The sequence below is a fragment of the Primulina huaijiensis genome, chromosome 18 (genome assembly GCF_012295235.1).
Source record: "Primulina huaijiensis isolate GDHJ02 chromosome 18, ASM1229523v2, whole genome shotgun sequence".
Taxonomy (NCBI): domain Eukaryota; kingdom Viridiplantae; phylum Streptophyta; class Magnoliopsida; order Lamiales; family Gesneriaceae; genus Primulina; species Primulina huaijiensis.
Window position 1 is genome coordinate 15,859,614 of NC_133323.1, and position 26,699 is coordinate 15,886,312.

Sequence of the window (26,699 nt, forward strand, 5' to 3'; positions counted from 1 at the left end):
CTTCCTTCTGTTCGTCTGATCTACAGTCCTTTCAACTCTAACAGTTGGTACTTCAGGTTCATATACCATAGAGAATTTAACTAAGTGAATGAATTTCCCTTTGCCTTTATCCAGTTCTGGCTTAGTACTTATTTCAAAAGTGCTTTCATTATTGCTGAATCCGAGACCACTTCTGTCACCGGATTGCTTCTGCAATTCTCGCATCATCTCTAAAGAAATAGAAGACTTGTTCCATGCATTTACCAGAAATGATAGCTTCTGATTTTCAGATCTCATTGTCTGGTATTCTGCATTTACTCTTTCATTCTCAGTTTTCAATTTACTTATCTCAACTTTTAGATCACTACAGTTGTTTTCTTGCGAGCAAGTAAGCTTACTGATTTGATCCTTTAAGTTTTTATTTTCAGTCTTAACTTCCTCGAATGATTGAGAAAGTCTTGAGTGCTCTTCCACCATGTCATGCAGTGCGTTAACCAAATCAGTTCGTGTAAATTCATTTGAGTCAAAATCGAATACCTCTCCAGATGTTGAGGTTGATTCAGTGTCTGCCATAAGGCATTTGACTTCTTCCGCATCGCTGTTGCTAGAATGATCATCTGAGTCAGAAGACTCAGAGCTAGAATCTGACTACTAGGATTTGCTTTCCTTAGCAATCATGGCTTTGCTATATCTTCTAGACTTCTTGTCATTCCGTTTGTACTCCTTCTTCTTCTGATCATCCTTCTTGGGTTTTGGGCAATCAGCAATAAAGTGACCAATCCTTCCACAGTTAAAACATGCCATATCACCAGATGGTGAATCTTTCTTGAATTTCCGGTTTGGATTTTGGTAAGCTCGATGATTCTTCTTCATGAATCTGGAAAATTTCTTCACAAATAGAGACATAGCGTCATTGCTGATATTTTCATCAGTCATTTAGGAAGTGCTCTCAATAATGGTAGCAGGTATTGCTTGTGGAACAACTACAGTAGCAGCATGAGTAGTAATAGTTGTGGTAGTAGCAGCAAGAGCCTTAGTAAGTAGATTAGATGAGGACACTTCTCCGCTTCTCACTTACAGTTCGAACTCATAGGATTTTAAGTCAGCAAACAAGTCATGCAGTTCTAACTTGTTCAGATATTTTGATACTCTCATAGCCATGGTTTTTACATCCCATTCTCTGGGTAATGCTCTCATTACTTTGAGAGCTATCTCTCTGTTGCCATAATCTTTACCAAGAGCTGCTAGCTCATTGACCAAGCTGCTAAAACGTTCATCAAACTCATTTAGAGTTTCTTCGGCCTTCATTTTCTGATTTTCAAATTTCTGCATAGCCACAGATAACTTGTTCTCTTTAGTCTGCTCATTTCCTTCACAGATTTGAATGAGCTTCTCCCGTATCTCTTTTGCAGTTGAACACATCTTTATCTTACTGAAGGTGTTCTTATCAAGAGTTTTATAGAGTATGTCCTTCGCGACATTATCCAGATTGGTTTTTTTTTGTCTTCGCTGGTCCATTCACTCCTATGCTTTTCAATCGTCTGAGGAGCACCATCAGTAACAGCTACAGCTGTATTAGGCTTTAAAATCTTCATGGGACCATCTGTGATGACAAACCACATGTCATCATCTTGAGCTGCAAGATGAGCTTGCATCCTGATCTTCCAGTCGTCAAAATCTTCTTTTGTGAACATAGGAACTTTGCTGAAATGTGCCATATCTGTTATAAATTTTCAATACAAAAATAACCTACTCTGATACCACTTGTTGGAAATTGATGTCGAGTTTAGAGGGGGGGGTTAATAAAATCTTTTCTTTTTGAATAGTTTTGAAAAGGGTGCTAGAATCCTGTTAGAGATTTTAGATGTTCTTGTTCAAGCGTAAGTCCAGCAGATCACAATAATAAGTGCGGAAACAATCCTATGTAATAAGGTAAAAATTGGAATAACAGTATGCAGTAGAACAGTAGTTGTTTCTGGAAGTTCGAAGATAAAATCTTCTACGTCTCCCTTTCTTCTGTTTCCAGAAGGTATCAATAAAAGACTTTGGATTTTACAGTACAACACTTGTACACACCCACTTCAGCAGGACTTATCCTTTGCCTACTGAAACTGTTAGTAACTCAACACAATGGTTTAATACAACAAGGTTCTGGAAAAGACTCTTTTCCAGATTACAAACTCTTCTTTGAAAATTATCGTAAGGTGTATAGCTTTGAAGATGAGAAGAAACAGCAGTACAAAATGATCTCTAAGGATCAGATGTAAGATAGGGGCGTGTACTGCTTTTCTTGTAAGTTGAGCTTTTAGTAAAATAAGTCTTTTTAAGTGCTCAAATTGATGTCCGTAAAGAATGCAATCGGTGTTGTATGTTATCGACGTCGTTCTTGTATATTTATAGAAGTCTTGCACCCAACGTCTATATGCAAAACGGCTTCTTGGACTTCTGATAAAATCAGCTTTAATACTTGAAAAGGGTCATGCAGAAAGCTTTGACACAGTCAGTCTTGTTTTCATACTAAACTTGGTAAGACATAATAAATAACTTTGTACAGCATTTAATGATGCAATAAATGCTAGTACTCGGTAAAGTAACGGTAACATTCAAAACTAGTTCTGTTTGCACATAAGACGTTAAGTTACTCTAGTTTAGACTGAGTTCTGCTTCTGGTTTTCTAGTCCGTTAAAGCTAAGTTTTGGTTCTGGTTTCGTTAGCTGAAGGCTACTGCTTTTATATTGCCTACTGATTTTAACTAAAGACCTGCCGGTTTTAAATCTCATCGCCACAATTAGGTTAAGTCTAACAGAAAAAAAATTTCTAGTACTCTTTAAGCAAAAGAAAGGCAGACGTTTCACAGATATTGTCTGACAGACTGCATAGTTAGTGGTCAAGATCTGAGACAGAATAAAGACCGCCCAGAACCGACAGAAGAGTTATGCAAATCAGTGGCACATGGATCCAGACTTTGTAGTGGGCGATCATGTTTTCATGAAGGTTGTACCGATGAAGGGTGTGATGAGATTCGAAAAGAAGGACAAGCTCAGTCCTAGATTTATAGGACCATTCGAGATCCTTGAGAGAGTGAGGGCACTAGCTTATAGTGTTGCGTTACCGCCAAATCTGGTGGGAGTTCATAACGTGTTCCACATCTCGATGCTGCGAAATAACATGTCGAACCCTTAGCATGTGCTGAATTGTGAGCTACTGCAGCTGATGTCGAACCTATCTTTCGAGGAAAGACCCACTCAAATTTTGGATAGAGAGGAAAAGAGGATCCGGAACAAGGTGATCCAGATGGTCAAGGTCAAGTGGCTAAATCATTCTTAGGAGAAGGCTATTTGGGAGACAGAGACCGAGACCGAGATGAGGAGTCGCTACCCGAAGTTATTCGGTACGTCTTAAATTTCGAGGACGAAATTCTTTATAAGGGTGGAGGAATTGTAAGGTCTAGAAAATTCGAACTACGTAACCAAACTACATACAATCTAGGGTTTACAAAATATGTGTTTAATTATTTTATTGCATGATTATTGCATGAATATGTATTTTATTGCATGGTTTACTACTGTTTCATGCATAAAGGCTTTTAGTAGTTTTTCGCAATCGAAAGAGGAACGGAGACCGGGGATAATTAGGAAAAATATTTTTATTAAATAATTAATTTTTATTATTTAATATATAGTGTAATTAAATGAGATTTTCGAAAATGGGCCTTGGTGGGGGATTTTTACCCGTCGGACCATATTTTAAATCGGTACGCAAATTTTTGAGAGTTGGGGGACTTTATTAGGGTTCAGGCAATATTTTCAAAAAACGTACCTAAACGAAATACCTTTCGGGAGTGTTATTGGACTTGGTGAGTTTATTTTATTGCTTAATATTCCCAAAACCCTTTTAATCTCTTTATTTTTAATGAATTGCCCATTAGCATCTTATATTACGACTTAAACCCTACATTATCAAACTCTAATCTCCCAACCGTAGCTTTGCCGCCCCCCTTCACCACTCTCCAGAAACTTTCGAAATATTACCAGTATCCACCTTCGGATTTCTCTTAGGTTTTCAAGAAAAGCTCCTTTCCCGTCTCTCCGGTGCAAATTTTACGCGTTGGTATCGAAGTTTTCGAGCGTATATATGCAAAGCCACATATAATATCCATATAAAATTTTTAAGAGGATTTTGAAATCCATTTTAAATAGCAATTTAAAACACATTTTAAAATATCCGTTTTCAGATGTTCTTCTTAGAACAGCTAGCTCTGATACCAATTGAAGGATCATTTGCTGGGCACCTTGAGGTGCTTCAAACAAAATATTCTCCAAGAGCTGCAATAGCTCGTGTTCTAATAATGTTTACACCGATGAATTAAATCGAGTTTGGTGTACAAACCAAGCAGAAGACACTCGAAGCAATCATTCGTTAAGAAACACTGATATATTTTATATACCGTGCAACTGAATAACTGAGAATAAGGGAATCATTTGTAGCACATATCAGTTCAGTTATGGTGACAACTGAACTGACGGATGCTCTAACTGATTAAATCAGTTGAAAGCAAAAGTTAAACAGTTAAAGGACACATGATATGTTTATGGATGTTTGGAGACTTCAACTGCTTCTACGTCACCCCTTCTATCACCTCGGGTACGATACACTAGAAGACTTTGATTTATACAACACCTTGTACAAGCCCACTCATCTAAGGTTATACTCACTGCCTAACTGAACTCCTAGACTAGAATGAAGGCAGCACCTCCCAGCCAACACTTGTTTTATGTCTGTGTGTCAAAGACTATATACACAAGTTTAATGTCTTTGTGCAAGACTGTATATGAGTGGTGGTGGTGAGTGTGTTTTGTGAGAACTGAACAATGAATACACTGGAAAGGTGTTCTCACACACTGAGAGAAAAAAGCTTCTAAACTAAGTCAAGTTGCATTCTCTCTGGGCTTGATTGCTTCTTATAAGCTGATAAGCAGTAGACATGCCCTCTCTTTATTTTTCTCACTCCTACTTTGGTCTTCACTGATCTTTTATTTATAGGCGGGAAACTGATCGTACACTGAGATTCAATAAATGTATCCGTTGCAGCTTGAACGTGTTCCTTGAAATTTGTGTCTCGACTTTTCCGACAGTCTTCTGGAACATTTTGGCTTTATGTTTTTGCTGCAACGTCCATTATTGTACTATCAATAGTGCATATGCTTTGTATCTTTGTGCGTAGCTTGAATCCATTAGGATAAGCTTGACTAGATCTGCAACTGATTAATTTCTTACTGATGCTTCTAACTTGTCATCTTAACTGATCTTCAGTTGGGCTTGTGAAATCAGTTGACTGGTCAGTTGAACTGATTTAACTCTTTCAGTTGAACTTGTCAGCTGAGCTCTTCATCAGTTCAGCTCTTCATCATCTGGCCGGGCTTCTGAAGTTCTCCTGCTGAACCACCTATCTGCTGGACAATTAGTTGAACTGTAATTTGATATATCAGTTGAGCTGATTCAGTTTGGGCAATCTGATACCAACTGTAACTCCCCAGATTCGACGACTATCCTCACTGTACCAAGACGAGTTTTTCCAGCGTGCTTATGTCCTCACTCACACGCACCCTGGGAAACTTCCCAGGAGGTCACCTATCCCAAAATTGCCCCAAGTCAAGCACGCTTAACTTTGGAGTTCTTATGTGATGAGCTACCGAAAAGAAGATGCACCTTCGTGATATGATTAGTACAAATCAAATCTTTTAAGTCCTCTTCAACTGTACAGTCCATTACATTGAACAGTCTCGGAATCCCTCTCATTCCCGTGTGGGATCGGTTCATTCATGTTCCCTCCACCTAGAAGCCTGCCAGGAACCGCTCATTGTCCGTGTAACTGATGGCACCGGCGATCACCCCCCGCCCTCTTCGGCCCCGGGCCTAACATTTATTATGTATGGGTCACTTGCTTTGAAACATGCCTCTACGCGAAAATGATGAAGTTATGTATGTTCAAGTATGCAAGCATGTTTAAGAAAAGTTTTATGTTGATGGCACGTCTATGTATCTATGTACATATGTTCAAGCTTTTGATATGCAAGTTCAAGTTTCAAGTATGTAAGCTCTATTTTGAAGTTGCATGTGGTTTTATTACGTATTATTCGTTACTTCCAGTTTATACGTGTTGAGTCTTTAGACTCACTAGACTTGATCGATGCAGGCGAGGATGTTTATGAGGAGGCTGGAGGTGGGGACCAAGGAGCAGGCTTGGACTGAGCAGGAGGCTAAACCCGAGGACCGCCATGTTTTAAGTTTTATGAAAACATTTATTTCTTATGTCAAACTTTAAATTTCAAATCTTTTGTTGCAACAACTTGAGAAACGTACAGTTTTACTTCTTTTATCGAATTTTGAATGTTCACTTTTTATTTAAGAAAATTTTAAATTTTTCCGCAAATTTTAAGTAGTAAAAGTACGGTACGTTACAGTTGGTATCAGAGCGGTGTTCTTGTAAAAGGTTACGCCTACTGCCAGTCGCAAGAAGCTCACGAAGTCACACCTCAATTCTGTAAGTTTCAAGGTTTCAAATTTTATGGTATGTAGTAAGCATTAAGTTCTGATTTCAGCATATGCATATTTTAAAGTTGTAGTACGTGCATCTTATGTCATTGATATCATGTTCATGCATATTGGGTTTACGTGTTGGGTAAATCGTTGGAACAATATTCCTCCCAGACGTGTGATTAACCGGGAAGTTAGGGACGAGAACAGAGAGCATCGTGATGAGGAGAGGGTCACTCCTTCTCGTCCACCTCTAGATATGTAGGCGCGGATGCTTGCAGGTATGACGCAGTTTTTCGCGCAGTTTGCCGGGAACCAGACTTCGGTTAATGTAGAGGCGAGGCCCCGACCAGAGGCTATGTACGAAAGGTTTAGGAGGATGGATCCTAAGGAGTTCTCGGGGACTACTGACCCGATGATAGCTGAGGGATGGATTAAGTCCATCGAAGTAATCTTTGATTTCATGGAGCTGGCAGATGCAGACCGAATCAGGTATGCCATATTCCTTCAAGCAGGGGATGCCAGACGGTGGTGGGAGAGTGCATCAGTGTCAGTGAATTTGCGAACACTGACTTGGGATGGTTTTAAGGAGGTTTTCTACTCCAAGTACTTCACTGAGGACGTACGCTCTCGATTGACTAGGGAGTTCATGTCGCTGCGACAGGGAGACAGCAGCGTAGCAGACTTCGTCCGGAAGTTTGAGAGGGGGTGTTACTGTGTGCCCCTGATATCTAATGATGCCCGGGAGAAGTTGAGGTATTTTATGGAGGGATTGCGGCCGGGCTTGCGCCGTGACGTTCGAGTTGCTGGTCCTGCTACTTACTCAGTTGTCGTATCGAGAGCTTTGGCGGCAGACCAAGATCAGCGAGACATTGAGGCTGACAGGCAGGGCAAGAGGCCCTATCAGGCACCACCGCAGCACCAGCAGCACCAGCATCAGCGACCCCAGCATAAGAGGCCTTACCATGGGCCGCCAGGGAAAAAACCTTATCAGGGACCGCCTAAGGGCAAGGGTCCGATTCAGCAGCAGAGGGCGCCTCAGAAGCCCGTTTTTTTCCCAGTGTGTCCTAAGTGCAACCGCCAGCACCCGGGGCAATGTTTATATGGATCGAGCAAGTGTTTCAAATGTGGAGCCAGTGACCACACGCTGAAGGAGTGCCCACAGTGGAAGCAGCCAACTCAAGGAAGAGTGTTCGCCATGCATGCACAAGAAGCAAACCCAGACACGACTTTGCTGACCGGTAAACTTTTCTACCTAAGCTCAGTATTATTTTTGCCTTGCATGTTTTGAATTTTATTTGGGATTGTTAAGGTGCTAGTAATATTTTTGAGTGATTTGGGATGGTAATTTTCTACTATGCTTGAGGTTAATGTTAGAATTTTTGGGGATATAAGTTTGTGTTCTAACGTACCTCAGGAAATATTTTTATTAAGAGAATAGCCACTCAGGCCCTGATAGACTCAGGAGCCATCCATTCTTTCATATCAGAGACGTTCGCCAGTCACTTAGATATCAAGATGATTGGTCTCGATGTGAATTACTCAGTGACAGTCCCATCAGGGGAAGAACTGTTAGCTACCAGTGTGGTTAGAGATATTAATCTAGAACTGCAGGGCCACCTAGTGTATGTCGACTTGATCGTCTTGCCCATGCCGGAATTCGATATTATCTTGGATATGGACTGGTTGACAAAGAACAGAGTCTTGATCGATTTTCAAAAGAGATCATTTTTGGTTAGACCATTGGGCATGGAGCAGTTTCTGTTTGAACCAGCCAGATGGAGAAGTTTCCCTCGTATGATCTCCTGCATGCAGGCTAGGAGACTTATTTCTAAGGGATGTCAGGCTTTCTTGGCCAGCATCGTATCCACACCTGACATGACCACTTAGTCGTTATCAGACGTGCCAGTAGTCAGAGACTTCCCAGACGTCTTTCCCGATGACGTCACAGGTCTTCCACCATAGAGAGAGGTGGAGTTTGCTATCGATCTTATGCTAGGCACAGTGCCAATCTCTAAGGCACCGTACCGACTAGCTCAAGCTGAGATGCTAGAACTTAAACAGCAGATACAGGAGCTTCTAGACAAGGAATTTATTCGCCCTAGTTTCTCTCCATGGGGCGCACAAGTGCTGTTCGTAAAGAAGAAGGATGGGAGCATGAGGCTGTGTATCGATTACCAAGAGCTGAACAAGGTAACGATCAAGAACAAATACTCACTTCCAAGGATCGAGGACTTGTTCGATCAGTTGCAGGGAGCTTTAGTGTTCTCTAAGATAGATCTTCGATCGGGGTATCATCAGCTGAAGGTGAAAGATGCAAATGTACACAAGACAGCCTTTAGAACCAGATATGGGCATTACGAATTCTTAGTGATACCATTTGGACTGACGAATGCCCCAACAATTTTCATGGACCTCATGAACCGAGTATACCGACCTTATCTTGATAAATTCGTCATAGTGTTTATTGACAATATCCTTATTTACTCGAAGAGCCATGAGGAGCACAGTCAACATTTGAGTACGGTTTTACAGACCTTGCAGAGTCGCAAGTTATTTCCGAAGTTCAGTAAGTGTGAGTTTTTGTTAGAGAAGGTAGCGTTTTTGGGGCATATAGTGTCTAGCAGTGGTATTGAGGTAGATCCAGCTAAGGTAGCAGCCGTTAAGGAATGGGTCGAGCCGAAGAAGGCTTCAGAGATCCGCAGTTTTCTAGGCCTAGCAGGCTGTTACAGGAAATTTATTCAGGGATTTTCTTCGATAGCAGTGCCACTCACTTCTCTGACAAAGAAGAATGCAAAATTCGTGTGGAGTGATGAATGTCAGAAGAGCTTTGATACATTGAAGCAGGCTCTTATTTCAGCACCGGTATTAGCCATGACAGCAGGGCAAGGCGACTTTGTGTTGTACATCGATGCATCTAAGCTCGGTTTAGGCGCAGTATTGATGCAGCATGGTCGGGTTATAGCTTATGCTTCCATGCAGTTGAAAATGCACGAGAAGAACTACCCGACTCATGATCTTGAATTAGCCGCAGTAGTCTTTGCGTTAAAGATTTGGAGACACAACTTGTATGGCGAGAAATGCCAGATATTCACAGATCACAAGAGTCTCAAATACTTCTTCACACAGAAAGAACTAAATATGAGGCAGAGGCGATGGATGGAGTTAGTGAAAGACTACGACTGCGAAATTAGCTACCATCCGGGAAAGGCTAACGTTGTGGCAGACGCCCTGAGCAGAAAAGTCCCAGTCATAGCACAGTTGTCAGTGCAGAGACCTCTTCAGTCCGAGATTCAGAAATTTGGTCTAGAGATTTATCGTAAGGGCAGAGCTCCAAGACTATCTAATCTAACAGTCAAGTCTGATTTGCTAGACCGTATCCGTCAAGGACAGTCTTCAGATGAACAGTTACAGAAGAGGAGACTGAAAGATGAAGCCAAGGGCAGTGTGCTCTACTCAGTGTCAGACGGTATTGTGAGATACAGGGGAAGAATGTGGGTGCCTAACGTAGATTCGATCAGAGAAGATATCTTATCAGAGGCACATGCATCTCCGTATTCAATCCACCCAGGAGGTACCAAGATGTACAAAGAGCTGCAGATTTTGTATTGGTGACCAGGGATGAAGAGAGACATCCGCAGATTCGTGTATGAATGCCTCACTTGTCAGCAGGTGAAGGCAGAGCACCAGAGACTAGCAAGATTGGTTAAGCCACTCCCCATCCCAGAGTGGAAATGGGAGAATGTTACAATAGACTTTGTGGTTGGTTTGCCGAGGTCAGTTAGAGGATCGAATTCTATTTGGGTGATAGTGGATCGACTCACTAAGTCGGCACATTTCTTGTCAGTGAAGACGACTTTCTCCATGACGCAGTATGCGGAGCTTTATATCAGGGAGATCATTCGATTGTATGGAATCCCAGTTACTATTGTGTCCGACAGGGACCCGGGGTTTACTTCATCCTTTTGGTAGGGGTTGGATGCAGCCATGGGGACAAAGTTGCTATTCAGTACAGCTTTTCCCCCGCAGACAGATGGCCAGTCTGAGCGAGTGATTCAGATTTTGGAGGACTTATTACGAGCCTGTATGATCGATTTCCAAGGGACTTGGGAAGCTAAGCTACCTCTAGTGGAGTTTACATACAACAACAGTTACCAAGCATCTATAGGTATGGCTCCCTATGAGGCATTGTATGGACGGAAGTGTAGATCACCGATTTATTAGGATGAAGTCGGAGAGAGAGCAGAGCTTGGGCCAGAGATAGTTCAGCAGACTGCAGAAGTGGTGGTCAAGATTCGAGACAGAATGAAGACCGCCCAGAGTCGTCAGAAGAGTTATGCTGATAAAAGGAGGATAGATCTCGAGTTTGCCGTAGGTGACCACGTTTTTATAAAGATAGCACCCATGAAGGGTGTTATGAGATTTGGGAAAAGAGGCAAGCTGAGTCCGAGATTTATTGGACCTTTCGAGATTCTTGACAGAGTTGGGACACTAGCGTATCGTGTTGCCCTTCCGCCGAATTTGGCCGGGGTACATAATGTGTTCCACGTTTCGATGCTGAGGAAGTATCTAGCGAATCCTTCGCATGTTCTACGCTATGAGTCGTTGCAGTTGGCTCCAGACCTGTCTTACGAGGAAAGACCTGTCCAAATCCTAGACAGACAGGAGCGTAGACTTCGGAACAAGGTGACGAAACTAGTCAAAGTCCGGTGGCTGAACCAATCAGTGGAAGAGGCCACTTGAGAGTCTGAGGCAGATATGAGAATTCGCTACCCGGAGTTGTTCGGTAAGATTTAATTTCGAGGACGAAATTTATATAAGTGGGGGAGGAACTGTAGTGCCCAAAATCAGTACACGTAAATCTCATGCATTGTTTAAATTGTTAAATCATTTATTTAAATTTAAAAATGAGCTTTAGCCATGCATGACTTATTTAAAAGTATTATTTTAAATTATTTATGTTTATGTGATGCACGTTAAAATATTTTCTCGAGTTTCATGTTTCAGGCGATTATTCGAGGCGGGATCGAGGAAGAGACCGGCGACGATTTTTGGCAATTTTAAGCATGGTATTTTATTTTAAGTTAAGGATGGGGCATTTTAAATAATTTATTTAGTTTTAGCATTTTAAAAGCTTGATTAATTATTTAGTGATTTTAGAGTTTAAAACTTTTAAAGATTTATTTCATGTGCACTATATTTTTAATTAAATGTTTTGTTAAAGATAGAGGCGGATTAGTCTTTTAATTAGTTGTTAATTACTAATTAAGCAATTTATTTTCCTAATTAACATCCCTAATCCCCTCCCCACTACCCAACTCACGCCACACACACACACTACACGTTTTACACACATCTATATACGTTTCACACAACACACACATACACATTTCATCTCATATCTCTTTTTAGAAGAAAATTTTAGGGTTCTAAGCACCAAGTGCAGCCGCCCCTCTCCCCTATATTTTTGTAGCAAGAATTTCGTTGGTTTTCTTCAAAGAAAATCGAGCCAAGTCGTCCGGGATCGTCTCTCGCATCATCTCCGCTTCGGTATCGCCATATCGTGAGTTTATTATCAAAAAAGCACGTATATTCTGTTTCTTTCTACGTCGATCATGTCATAGTATGCGTTGCAATGTATTTTGTATGAAAATCATGTGAATGTTGTGTAGAAGTTTGAGCAATTATGTTTAGATCACTTTTGAAACCGTTTTTGGATCTAAAATCATATTTTTTATGTTTTTTTAAATACTGCGAATTTTCGGTCGAGCTTTTAAGAAAACTTTCAACACAAAAATCATAGAACTTTTTGATAACTTCGATTTGATATAAAATTCAAAAATTTGGATAAAAATTGAGTGAGTTATGGCTTTTTTTGTGGGACTGCTCAAACTGCATTTTTTAGAAAATTATGTATTGATGTGTTCTTAAAGTTTTATTGTTGCAGGCTTCGTTGGGGATCGACGGGTGATCGCTGCTGCGTATAGGTATATTGTTAATGATGTTGGGATGGTTATTGATGTTTTGTTTCGTGTCGTTAGGCACTTGGGAGAACGAGTAGTCGTGAAAACTATATTGGTGTCAAAGTTTGAGTTTATGGGTTTTATTGCGTTGCGTGTGGTGCGTCATTTCTTTGGGCATGTTTGGGACATTTTATGGAGTCGAGTCAGTTTCATAGTGTCCTAGCATGAGTCTCAATGGATTGGTTCATGAATCGTATTTTTGGTTAAGGGTATTAAGAGGTAAATCGCGAGTTTCAGTACACTCGGCGCCCGAGCGGTAATTTCTTACCGCCCGAGCACCACTCATTCTGTCTAAGAGTAGAGCTTCAGAAAGCTCGACTCCCGAGCGGTAATTTCTTAACGCCCGAGCGCCACTCCTTCTGTCCGAATACTTGGTTTCCCCTTCCTTTCAAGTTCAAATAGTGAGTTCATGTCTTTTGTTGTTGGGAAATGTTCACACAGCACTTTAAGTATTGTTCGGGGTTCGATGTCATGGTTAGTATGATTAAACGAGGTCAAGTCCCGAATGAACTAGAATGTCCTAAGCTACTTATTCACTTTGGGGGTGAGCTTGAGTACCTAAGTCTAAGTTATGCAAGTTAAGTATCTTAAAATCATGTTAGTCTGTGCAGCAGCGGCCCCAAAGCGAGCTCCAACGAATCCTTCGACGCCAAGTAAGTATGTTCGACGTGCAAAGAAAATATTTTCAAGTTTTTGAGATATGCTAAATGTCTTGTGACCAAATTATGTTTAGGATTGGAAAGCGTTAAACTATGAACGGGGACCAATCCGCCCGTTAAATTATGAACGGGTTTAGATCGAGATTGGAAAGCGTTAAATTATGAACGTGGACCAATCAGCCCGTTAAATTATGAACGGGGATCTCATGTATGTGGCAGTGGATACGTCCCTGTCATCCCAGTACTGATCAGGCATTTATTATGTATGGGTCACTTGCTTTGAAACATGCATCTACGCGAAAATGATGAAGTTATGTATGTTCAAGTATTCAAGCATGTTTAAGAAAAGTTTTATGTTGATGACACGTCTATGTATGTATGTACATATGTTCAAGCTTTTGATATGCAAGTTCAAGTTTCAAGTATGTAAGCTCTATTTTGAAGTTGCGTGTGGTTTTATTACGTATTATTCGTTACTTCCAGTTTATACGTGTTGAGTCTTTAGACTCAGTAGACTTGATCGATGCAGGCGAGGATGTTTATGAGGAGGCTGGAGGTGGGGACCAAGGAGCAAGCTTGGACTGAGCGGGACGCTAAACCCGAGGACCGCCATGTTTAGAGTTTTATGAAAACATTTATTTCTTATGTCAAACTTTAAATTTCAAATCTTTTGTTGCAACAACTTGAGAGACGTACAGTTTTACTTCTTTTATCGAATTTTGAATGTTCACTTTTTATTTAATAAAATTTTAAATTTTTCCGCAAATTTTAAGTAGTAAAAGTATGGTACGTTACATATATTATCTAATAATATACATATATGCATACTACTATATATATCACATATATATCATAACATGACAAAAACAATAAATAAATAAAGATGATCGATCATCAACACTATTAGATCCATGTGAGCCAAACATGGATCCAGGTCCAAAACCTAGGTGAATGCAGGGATGCAAATGCAACTTATTACAAAAACTTCCAATATTTTACATGTCTTCATCTTGTGCTCCGGGCCCACCATCTTCCAGTCTTGATCTCCCACTATTTCTAATGATTACATTTAAATAGACATGGCACATAAGGGATACGTCTCATAGGGTGGGAACGGGCCATAAACCAGGCCCACTTTAATAATATCATATATTAACAAAATGAATAAAACAGTAAAATATCCTAACATACACCTAACACATTGGTCAAGGCTTTCGATCATCCTTGAAACATTTAATATCACATATTAGCATCAATTAATTAAACAAATGTAATTAATTGATTAAATCATGCATCTAAAACCCTAAACCCTTAATAAATTAAATAAACACCTTTATTTAATTTCCAGTTAGTTCAATAATAATTGATTTCTTGTAAAACATATTTTTACCATAAATAATTAAAATCATATTCTAATTATTTACACTGCAAGAAAATTAAAAATTTAGCAAAATTTTATTTTAAGGAAAAATTGAACAATTTTCATAAAATATCAATTTTATCCAAAATTTTGTAAAATCAGAAAATCGCACTCTAGGCCCGAACAATTCAAGCCCACGACCCGAAACGGTGCCCGAGACATTCTTGGGCAGCCGTTTACGCTGCCCGACCGCTTCCCGATCGTATCGGGCAGTGGCGGGCACGCTTTACGCACCCAGTGCGCACAGCTTTGCGCCCGCGGCGCGGTCGCTCCATGAAGCTCCAGCGCGCGCGCAGCACGCACGTTGCGCGGACGCTCCGCGCAGCTCGTGTGCTCGTGCTGCACGCAAGGTCTGCCCGGAACGGTTCCGGGCAGATTCGATTTTTTTTTTCCGAAAATCTGATAAAAACAATTTTTATGGTGCATCAATTTTCTGAAATATTTTCTTGTATGGTTAGAAATATTATTCAACGTGATTTAATCCATACGATAAAGAGAACCTGACTCTGATATCACTGTTGGATCTCAGTTTTCTCGTGCCCAAACGCAGCGGAAGTTTTAAAATTTTTATTTTATTTTGACAATCAAAATATTTGTTTGAACATTCGTCTGGTTTTAATATGAATATAAACATTCATAGGATGTTAAAATTTATACCTTTAGTGAAATTTTCACTTGGCTCCAACTACACCGATAATAGCGGAAGTAGCTCTTGTTGTAAATCTCTACGAACTTTCTTCGATCTCTTAATCCGGTCCACGACTGGAATATTTTTTCTTCTTATAAATTGCACTAGAAATTGTAGAAGATATTTTTGCGTTTGAGATCAAGCAAAACAAATTTGGTTCAAAAACCTTTTGAGAGCAAAGGTGGCCGATGGAAGATTTTTGGAGACTTTTACAAAAGCTTCGGTCTTTTTTTTTTCTTCTTTTTTTGGGCTTCGGTGATCTCTTCCAATTAATAATCAAAGTAACACATATATTATTACTTTAATTAACTAATTGTCATTTCCTTAATTAATCATATCAATTAAGTTAATGAATTCAATTGCCATTCCTTATTTCCACCGAAATTGCATGCATTATAAAAATAAAAAAAAAACATTATTATATTTTCTAATCCATCCTTTACTTAATTAATTAGATTAATTAAGTTAACTATGAATTCTAATTGAATGCCATATATTATGGTTCTCGAATCAATACATATATTTTGAGAATATTATGCATCAATTTTATTTTGCTTTGTGTGCAAGTTTTTAAAATTATGATATCATGAATATTTCCATAAATCAATATCATATTTAATAAAAACTCAATGGGCTATATTTTAACTCAATTAAAATATAATTTAATTATTAAAGCACATTAACACTTTAATAAATTAGCATGATGGGCTTATACTCTTACAAACCCATGATCCATGCTCCCATATTATCATAATCACGATCGACGATCCAATATCATCGATGTGACAATTTCAACTTGTTTGTTATTAGGATGCACACTTTAGTTTCGAGATCACCAATGTCTAAATAAGGCAGGTGCACTTCCTTAGACTGTCTTTAGCAGTCATGCTCTCAAAATTTTTATAAGCTTTTATAAACTTTATTTATAAGCTTATAGATTGATCATATCAAACTTATTTCTTATAAATTCAACTCATTGAATTTATTATCTCAACGGGAACAAGTAAACCAGTGCTTGTGTGACCCTCAATGGTTCAGGGATACAGCTAGCCGTGGGTTCACAACTCTATGTGATTCAGGACATAATCCTTTATTCGGGCTTACCCTAATTTGCCCACATTCCATGTACCAACATTTGATCATGAGAATGTCAGAAACCATTTTCTGATTAAACCCATCGAATCATGGTAAGAGCGTCTAGTAGCATCGCCCCACGACTCCCTAGGTATCACTGATAGAGCCTGCAAGAACCAGTCGGTTATGATTAACGTACAATATGATCCCTTCATCTCATATATCTCGATCGAATCTGCAACCATTGGTTCGAGAGTTGCATAATAATTCGATAACTATGTGACACATATGAATAGTGACATCACATGTACTATTGGAGAACTTCTTCTCCAATGTACATCTCATACTCTGTCCAGAGATTTCACGTACTATTATTTCATCAGATCACATAGGATATCCACACCCGTAGGTGAGCGGTGAATCCCCGACTATAATGCACTAGCTCCTACACGTGTCGCAATTGTACCCAATCTCGTCACCTGATGACTCTCGTGGAGTCGGTAAACGAGTCAAAGCATAGACCTAGCATGTAGAGCCTCAGTGTTGTCCCGGGTCGTAAGGACTAATGGTGTACAATCATAACCACGGACTTATCCTCTCGATGAATGATAACCACTTGGAAAGTTTGAGGGAGGGTTGTTCGGTATAATCATCATATGACTACCCATCTGCATGTTTGGACATCTCTATACATTTACCAAGAAACGCAGTACACAACATCACAAATGCTAGTTGTAATGCCCGAGATTTAAATACTGTAATCAGACCTTAATCAATTGACTTATTGATGTGATTATAGAAGACATAGAAAAGAAGTGGAAATACATGAATTGGCATGTGAGGTCAGAACTTTGGGCGCATATGCGCGAAGAGATTGTGTGCAGGACAGAACTTCTCGCGCATATGCGCGAGATTGGGCGTGCATATGCGCGAGGAGGGCAGTAGCCAAACAGCGAGAACAAAACTTTGCGCGCACATGCGCGGGATGAAGTCGCGCATATGCGCGAAAGGCTTTGGACAAAATTCGAGATTGACACGTAGCAAGTTGCATCAGTATATATAAATCAAGTTCATTCCTTGGAGTCTTCAGAAAAAGGAAGAAACGGAATGTAGGGGAAAACTTTGATTCTTGATATTAGAATTCAAGTTACGAGGAATCCGTCCGTCAGAATTTGAATCCGACTTCAGTATTGTATTCTTATCGACGCAGGCTTCAACTGGACGTAAGTTTTGTTACGTTTTGATATGGTTTGAAATTATGATATTGTCAGAATTGGATGTGATTGATATATAATGTTCTTGGGATATTAGACATCGTATAACCGAGAACAGATTATTTATACATTTGTTATGATTTTTCAGAGATGGAATTGAGATTATTCAGATTTCTGAGATTATGGATTATATTGGATATTGGTTATGCTTTGTTGTTGATATCTATTGTTGTCTGAGTTGACGGGGATATCAAGACTATACCGTTATACTGTCGATATTGAATTAGATTAAGTATTAATCAGAACAGATCTGAGTTGAGTTGACTATTGATATTGTGCCTATTAGATATTGTCATTGTCAGATTGAGTATGGACAGATTTGAATTAGAGACTTCGACTTCGTCAGACCAAGAAGACAAAGGTATAAATTGATGTTGATGCCGGATTGCACAACTCGAGTTAGATTCGACTTGAGTTTCCCAAAATCTCATACTTCTTCTTATTGCATTGATATTTGCAATTGAATGAGATTGATATTTTTGTTTTATTGATTCATGCATTGAGTCATAGGCGGATGCGCCTAGTCGTAGACGATTGATCTCGTGACAGGGGTTCCTGATAGTGATGGAATCGTCACTGGGCCATTGCACATTGTCACAGAGCAATGATTGGCGGAAGTGCCAGGGCAGATATTCCTAGTTGGGCGGATGTGCCTAGTCGGCGACGGATAGGTCAAGACACCGGATGTTTGGTCATATCGAATTGGATAGAATTGGAGTTTCTTCTATTACTGATGTTCGATATGGAAAGGGCCAAAGTCCGTGAATAAGAACATACCACCACCCCGATCGGGAGTGTAGGTGGGTGTATGTTCTTATTCCGATCGGGATCCCTAGATTAGGACGAGTCGAGTCAGAGTCTATGAGTCACAGAGAGTGATTCAGAGTTTGCATTTGATTCATGTTTCTGATTTTGATACATGTTATGAATGTTTATTTCATGGTTTTATAACTGTTTATATGAAATGCATGTATACATGATTTATACTGGGAATGTAATTCTCACCGGAGTTATCCGGCTGTTGTCTTGTTTGTATCTGTGCTTGACAACAGGTGGGACAGGATCAGGATCAGGAAGAGGATGAGAGAGTATAGTTAGCGTGGAGATCCGGGCCCAGAAGCAGAGTAGGAGTCAGCCCTTGATGTATAGATGCTGAACCTAGTTGAGATAGATATCTGTAGTACATATGTTGTACTTTTATACTAATATGTATATTAACTAGATTACATTACGTTTCCACATTCATAATTTAAAAAGAAAATTTTTAGTCCCACTTTTCTTAATTGTTATTTGACGTTAATAATAATAAAGACATGGATTAGAGTCCGGATCCCCACACTAGTTTAGAGCTCAAGCGACCTTTATCCATGTTTTAGGTGGCTGAATCGACTAGGAACGAATTTAGAATATACAGTGTTTACAAATGAGTTTCAACATCGAATTACGATTAATTTGTATTAAAGCATAATTAAGGATTTTATCTATGCTGATCGCATGGATATACAGATAAACTAAAACGAAACCATTAAAAGTTAAATTATATTAAAATAAAGATTGTTTATTTCACGAGTCAATAAATTCCTTTAACCTACTGTAGGCTTGCAGGGCATCTGCTCTGACAGTATCAGAGTGACTGTATTGTTCCTTGGCTGGGTTCGAGGAATTCATGTCCAGTGTGTCGGTTTGAGCTGCCTACGGATGACCCCGAGTATGAAGCGGAGAGGAGGAAGAGAATGGTCATGGAGGGCTTGTCGGAAGCTCCCCCGAGTTCTTCTTCTGGTAGCAGTAGTAGCTGTAGTTTTTCCTGTGATTAATTGGACGCAATGAATTTGTATTCGTTATTGTTGTTCTCTTGGTTAAATTGTAGGTTTGTTTCGGTGGTGGGGTTAAGAGATATTTAATTTGGAACTTGGTTTTCATATTAGTACGGGGCCGTAAAATCATAATTTTTGGGTCCAAATACATTAAATTGCCCCTCCTTAGTCTCAATTAAATTCCTGGTCCGTTTCTGTGCGGGGAGCTGAATCTTTGTTATTTTGTTTCTCGTGTGTAAATAATAATCCGAATTCAAAACTTCAGAATAAGTATTATGTGATATAATTGCTATTATTCTGTTGTTACTTATCTTGTTGGGAAAAATGAATTTATTGCCTGTAATGTATTATCTTCAAATTGCCATCTGCTATACGAATATAAATTTACCGGTTGAAGTGCTAGGCACTAGCCTCAACTAGTGCATTTTGCATAGTGATTTCTTAACATTCCGGTGGAAGTTAATTTTTCGAATGCTTACGAAAAAAGACTTTTGTAGAGCTTCTAGAGGCATATTCAGGGGGTGTTTATTGAATCATGGATTTGCAGTTCTCATGGGATTTGAAAGACTGCAGAATATGAGGCAGCGAGATGATTGGGCCATACAGGATAGGTTCAAGCAGTTTTGAGATAGATGGTAGGAGGGCCAACTCTACAATGCTAGGAGTTTAAAATTTCGGAATTATTGGTCTAGGAGAATCTCAGCGGACTTGATAATTCACTAAATATTTATTGTTGTTTGATAAATTCGGAAGCTTTTGACAAAACGAAACTTGTTCGTGTTTTTAAGTTGAGATCACTATGTAGCATGTCAATACTGGCATCCTTGGACACAACATTTTCTACCCAATGAAAACTGCAATGGAAACAAATTACCATCCCTAGAGTTTCTTTGCTGCTCAATTCTTAGTTCTTAACACCACCAAATCATTATTCATAGAACCAATGTTGCAGATTATCAAGATGCAGATCTCCATTGCATCTCAATCTGAATCCTTCCATTCTTTGAGTCAATAAGATGGTATCTCTCATTGATTCGCTTGTTGTTGACAACATCTGATAGGTATATGTTCACGTAACCCAGAGTTTCCTAAGAAACAAAAATTCAATATTGGTTAGTTGTATCGGAGCATTCTGCTTTCTGACTTTAGTGATATAAGTATTATGATCTTAAATAGTCGGCTGGGATGAACATTTTTTTCATTCTACTCCGGACAAGTCTCGCAGAGGGGTGACTTCCCTGTCGCACGCTAAATTTTTTAAATTTGTGTGTAAATTTTCTAATATCTCAAGTTCTGCCCTCCTCAAATCAATTGAGTCATTCCACTTCCCCCTCCCCCAGATTCAGTCTCACTCTTCTTTTGAATTTCCATATCTGCTCCTATTTGTTGTCCATTTGAAAGTATGTTAATCTGCCTAAACAAAGGATGTAGATTTAATGCAGGAGATGTTTATTGGTCACGAGAGCTAATGTAATGTACCTTGGGGTGTAGTAGACCCATTCTTTTAGAAGTACTGATCACTTCAACATGAATCTTGTCATTGGTGGGTGGTTCATCTAGCGTAAACTGAAACTCTTCCTCCCATCTCGGATCTCTGCTTTTCTTTAGGGTCTGCCAAATTCACAGCATAAATAATGACTAAGAATAGACCACTATGATCCAAACATTCAAACACTAGCCTTTGCATATATAATCTTTCATCCTTTATCCTCACCTATTTTATGTGAGCCATTTTAATTGGTTATTCAGATTGTTGGGTGATCGTAGATGATATCCAATCCCATAGATGTAGTTTACCTTAGTTTTTCTCTCCTCTCCTCGAAAGAGCAGACGTGCTGATGGATTTGTATGGTTCTTCCCTTCCAAATCTTGAGCTTCGTGGAATATTATGACCAGCAAACCACCTTCATTCAGCGTTCCTTTTGGAGCCTTCTGCACTGAATTTGAATCTTCAACATTGGTGGGCACCTCGTTATCTTTGAAAGGTTTGTATTCAGCTTCAATTAGAATCTGTCCTCGTGATTTTTCATTCTGAGCATCATTTGGGTTCAGATTTTTAAGAAGATCAAGTGTCAAAACCTTTGGCTCCTCTGGAGTCAAATCTTTCAATGGTATTACATTCAAGCCCATCTTGTCATGAGATCCAACCTAAACATATGCAATCAACCTGGTAAACACATTTCTCTAAAATTAAGGCCCTCTATATGCTACAAGGGAGGCAGATGTACATCAAGCATATTTATCACCATCAAATCATATAAACTTGTTTAAGAATTATGGGGACTAATATGATCCAATACCTGTTCCCAGTCATAGACTGAAAGATGTAAAACTTGAGCTTCAGGGTCCTTAACGACAAAAGTGAATTCTTCATTCCATTCGGGGTTCAAGTTTTTATGTTTCACGGTTGTTATCTTGGACGGAAGCTTGTCGTCGACGAGTTTTAACTTCACATAAGGGTCAGATGCGCCTAAAAGGTCTTTCTTCTTGAGCTTGATTGCTCTGAGAACCTTTACATTAAGTATTCCGACTGGTTTCTTCATTGCTCTGTCAGTCAGCAAAAGCCGAATCTGATTAGAAATCATAGAACTTCAAAGAGTTGGAACACTTTTAGCTTCAAGTTATGAAAAAACGTCGTTCGTACTTTGCGGGATCCATGATCTGAACTTCCAGTCTTTTAGGCCATAGATACATATTTGCAACGTGATCTTTGATAAGTTCCTGAAGCAGCATACTCATATGACATATACATCACAATACCCCTTTACTTTGTCAGAAGAATGGCCAAAGATCTTGAAAAATTGTTTGAGAGAGAAATAACAAGACCTGGACAAATCTGTATAATCCAGGAATAGACATTACATCTACACCAATTAGCTTTACTCCAAAGTCCACATGAGGCTACAAATTCCGAATTTAAGGCAAAGACAAGTTATCATGAACTAGATTCATGTAATTGATAGTTCACTTGTTAGGCGTTAAATCTCGCCAACAATACTCGAATTTTTCAAGAGAATTAGCAGCAACAAGAGATGAAACCTATCATGACACACCTTCTCCATCAGGGAAACATGTATATTTGCAAAACAAGGAAAGCTTGGAACCAGCGGCTTTAACGTGATCCGGGGGTTAGCAAATACTTGCACGTCAATAACCTGAAATGCCCAGAAAGGAAAATAGGATCACTATAGCTGGAAGTCATGTAACATAGAACGAAACGAACAGAAAAATTTTTAGTAGTACGTAGAAGAGACAGTACCTGGACTGTAGCTTTCAACCCGAATGCTTTGGCAGCAACGATGATGTTAGGATTAGCTGCCCATTTGATGCCTAGCTCTATTATCAGTTCTTTCTCTTCTGTATTGTACACTTTCATTCCTGCAGTTTTCAATTTTATATTTGATGGTAATAAATCACATACTCGAACAAAGAACTAACTTATGGCGAAAACCAAAAAAAAATTCAACTAACATGAATCAGATTTGGTAATACAGAAAACATCACATTGTTGACAGTGTTAGAACCCTACATACTGTTTTCATGGATCATAAGCGGACATGGTTGCTCATCGCCTATGAATATGACGTTAGAGTAGATGTTTTGTAATCCAACGATTGATTAAAGAATTTGACTCAAGCATAATAAACAGTCTTTATTTTAATATAATTTACTTTTCATGGTTTCGTTTTAATTTATTTGTATACTCATGCAATAAACATAGATAAAGACCTTGATTATACATTAATATAAATGAATTGTACTTTGATCTTGAAATTCATCTGTAAACAATGTATATTCTAAATTCGTTTTTAGTCGATTCAGCCGCCTAAAAACAAGGATAAAAGCTGTTTGAATTTGAAACTAGTATATGTGATGTTGTGTATCATGTTTCATGGTAAGGACATAGAGATGTTCGATCATGCATATGTGTAATCATATGATGAATGTACCGAACAACCCTCCCTCGGACTTTCCAAATGGTTATCATTCATCGAAAAGAAAAGTTCGTGGTTATGATTGTACATCATTTGTCCTTACTACCCAGGACAATATTGGGGCTCTACATACTAGGATTGTGCTTTGACTCATTTACCAATTCCGTGAGGGTCACGACATGTGTAGGAGCCAGTGCATTGCAGTCGGGAATTCACTGCTCATCTACGGGTGTGAATATCCTATGTGATCTAACGAAATAGTAGTGCATCAAATCTCTGGACGAATAGTTGGAGATTCAATCGAGATATATGACATGAAGGGACCGTACTATACGTTAATCATAACTGATTTGTTCTTGCAGACACTATCAGTGATACCTAGGGAATCATGGGGAAATGCTACTAGACGCTCATACAATGATTCGATGAGTTTAATTAGAAAATTGTTCTGACATTCTCATGATAAAATGTTGGTACATAGAATGAGGCAAATAAAGGTAAGTCCGAATAAAGGAAAATGTCCTCAATCACAAAGAGTCGTGAACCAACGGCTAGCTGTATCCCTGATCCATTGAGAGTCACACAAGTACGAGATCATTTGTTCCCGTTGAGACAATAAATTCAAAGAGTTGAATTTATATAAAATATTGTGATAATAAATTCTAGTATATGAATTTATGATAATTAAATTTTGAAAGAAAAAATTCAAAGAGTTGAATTTATGAAAAGTTAAAAGTTTAAAATATTAAACTCAAATGTTGAGTTTATGAAAGATTAAATAAAATGTAATGAGAGTATGTATAATGGGCTTGTAGGAGTACAAATACAACATGCTAATTAATTAAAGTTCTTAATGGATTTTGAAGTATTAATTAATTAAACTAGTTGGACTAGTCAAATTAATTAACTAAGCTCATTATTAATGTTTAATTAAGAAAGTCTAAACTTATAATTAAGGAAACTAAGTTAAGGACTCAGGATTTAAAAAGGAGACACAAAACTCTAGCCTCCATTGGTTGCAATTTTCGAAAAAGTCTCCTTCAAAACCTCTCAAGTTTTCGGCCACCTAGAAGAAATTTAGGGTTTGAGTCGTCGTCTTGGGCTTCGATCTCAACTTTAAATTTATTTCAAATTTTCTTGTGCAATTTAGAGGATGAACAATTATTCTTGTTGTGAACTTGATTGGAGATAAAATAAATAATATTTCAAGAAGCTCGTTCGTAGGGAAGACTACAAGATCTATCTCCACCAATCTCGGAATAATTGATGCTTAGTGATTCACTCAAGGTATATTCATAAACGCCCTATGAATGTTTATTTTTTTTCAAATCAACGAGTTTTCAAAGACGATATTTGAATGTCAAATAAATTTTTTTTAAAAAACTTCCGCTACGCTTTGGACACGAGAAAACCGATTTTCAACAGTAGTCTTAGAGCCGGGTTCTCTATATTGTATGGTTTAAGTTTCATGTTGCGTATTTTATTTCTGTCTACACAAGAAAATTTTTCAGAAAATTGATGCACTACTGCCCAATCTGATCGGATAGCACGGGTGGGTGTCGGACAACATCTCAGGCACCGTGCTGTGTCATGGGCTTGAATTTTTCGAGCATAAAGTGTGTTTTTTTTTATTTTACAAAATTTTGGATAAAATTGATATTTTAAAAAAATTTCTTCAATTTTTCCTTGAAAATCAAATTTTTGTAAATTAGTAATTTTCTTGTAAAATAAATAATTAGAATATGATTTTAACTTTTTATGGTAAAAATAATTTTACAAGAAATCAATTATTTAATAAATTTCAAATTAAATAAAAGGTGTTTGTTTTATTTGTTAACTTCTTTAATAATTAGGTGGATAATAATAAAATTACTAGATGCATGATCTAATCAGTTAACTAAATTTATTTAATTATTTGATGTTATTATATGATATCAAATGTATGAAAGATGATTGAAAGCCTTGATCAATGTGATAGTTGTGTCTTAGGATATTTTTCTATTTAATTCATTTTGTTAATATATGATATTATTAAAGTTGGTCTGGTTTATGCCTTTTTTCCACCCCTGAGATGTATCCCTTATGTTCCATGACTATTTAAATGTAATTATTTGAAATAGTGGGAGATCAAGATCGGAACATGGTGAGCGCGATGCACAAGATTAGTATATGTAAAATATTAGAAGCTCTTGTAATAAGTTGTATTTGCATCCCTGTATTCACCTAGGTTATGGGTATTGATCCATGTTTAGCTCATACGCATCTAATACTGTTTGTGATCAATCATCCTTATTTATTTATATTATTGAATGTCATATTATGATATATATGCGATATATAGTAGTATGCTTGTATTTATATTATTAAATAATATGTTTTCATAAATCCTGCAAATATACAAATTCGTGGCATGCGATTTTATATTAAAATGATGAGATAAATTTAAAAATTAAAATCCTTTATTTTGAATAAGATTCAAAATTTATATCAGACCGAAAATGTAAAAAATAAAAGATTTTAATTTTTTTATTGCCTTCTATCAACCGTAGTTGCATGATGAATGCTACACGAGGTCAGTGTCTGGCTCATATTATTGGGGAGGCTTGGACGTCCGAAAGTTGTGAATTCCACCATACTTATGATTTGAATTGAGTGGAACTGTCATGACTTCGGCTCATATTCTTAAGGGAACTGTAACGTCCGGAAATCAGTCCACGCAGACCGCATGCGTATGAAAATTATTAAATTGCTAAAATATTTTAATTAAATGATTTTAGATGCATGAATGATATATTTTGATTGATTAAATGATTAATTGTGTAATTTTGTTTGATTCATGATTTAAAGATTTTCAGACGAATATCGGTGGTTGGCCGGAACGGAGACGATTAAGGTGTTAAAATTTTAAAAGCTAAAAGTTTATTTTTAGTTAAGAAAATAGTTATTTTAAATATTTTAAGAATTTTAGCATTTTAAGATCAAATTTAAATTAATTTGTAGGAACAAGGAATTTTATTTGATTTATAAGGGATTTTTTGATTTATATATTTTAAATCTTTTAATTTAAGCCTAATGATTTTATTAATTTTAATGGACCTAAATTATTAATTAAAAAAAAACTAGTGTTGATTAAGCCTATTAATTTAAGAGTTAAAAAGCCTTTTTGTTTTTTCTATTTATACCTAAACCCACACACACACACAACTAATCACCTGCACACACAAACACACCGAACACACACTAAAAGTTACTTAAATTGTAAAGTAAAGAAGGAATCGGCCGAGACTTCAGTTCTT

At 38.0% G+C, this 26,699-nt stretch overlaps 2 protein-coding genes across 2 annotated transcripts in view; both read right to left on the minus strand.

Moving 5' to 3' along the window:
- Nucleotides 1-630: 630 nt before the first annotated feature.
- On the minus strand, nucleotides 631-1,497 carry LOC140963961 (uncharacterized). Its single transcript, XM_073423442.1, has 2 exons — nucleotides 1,058-1,497; nucleotides 631-895 (listed from the first exon to the last, which is right to left on the minus strand). Exons 1-2 carry the CDS (start codon nucleotides 1,495-1,497, stop codon nucleotides 631-633), a joined length of 705 nt encoding a protein of 234 aa, XP_073279543.1.
- Nucleotides 1,498-20,211: 18,714 nt separating this feature from the next.
- Nucleotides 20,212-26,699, minus strand: part of LOC140964120 (synaptotagmin-2-like) — a 70,638-nt gene continuing 64,150 nt past the window's right edge. The window contains exons 5-12 of the mRNA XM_073423655.1: nucleotides 22,728-22,846; nucleotides 22,522-22,623; nucleotides 22,295-22,369; nucleotides 22,113-22,189; nucleotides 21,769-22,015; nucleotides 21,266-21,616; nucleotides 20,948-21,079; nucleotides 20,212-20,556 (exon numbers count right to left, since the gene is read on the minus strand). Coding sequence (XP_073279756.1) covers nucleotides 20,425-20,556; nucleotides 20,948-21,079; nucleotides 21,266-21,616; nucleotides 21,769-22,015; nucleotides 22,113-22,189; nucleotides 22,295-22,369; nucleotides 22,522-22,623; nucleotides 22,728-22,846 — 1,235 coding nt within the window. The 3' untranslated portion in view covers nucleotides 20,212-20,424. The remainder of the gene's footprint in view (nucleotides 20,557-20,947; nucleotides 21,080-21,265; nucleotides 21,617-21,768; nucleotides 22,016-22,112; nucleotides 22,190-22,294; nucleotides 22,370-22,521; nucleotides 22,624-22,727; nucleotides 22,847-26,699) is intronic.

Excerpts from the sequence above, each read along its gene's own strand:
- LOC140963961 (XM_073423442.1), bottom strand. The coding sequence starts at position 1,497 with ATGGACCAGCGAAGACAAAAAAAAACCAATCTGGATAATGTCGCGAAG. Across the intron at positions 896-1,057 it reads AAATCCTATGAGTTCGAACT|CAATGACGCTATGTCTCTAT; the intron begins GTAAGTGAGAAG and ends TGAAAATATCAG.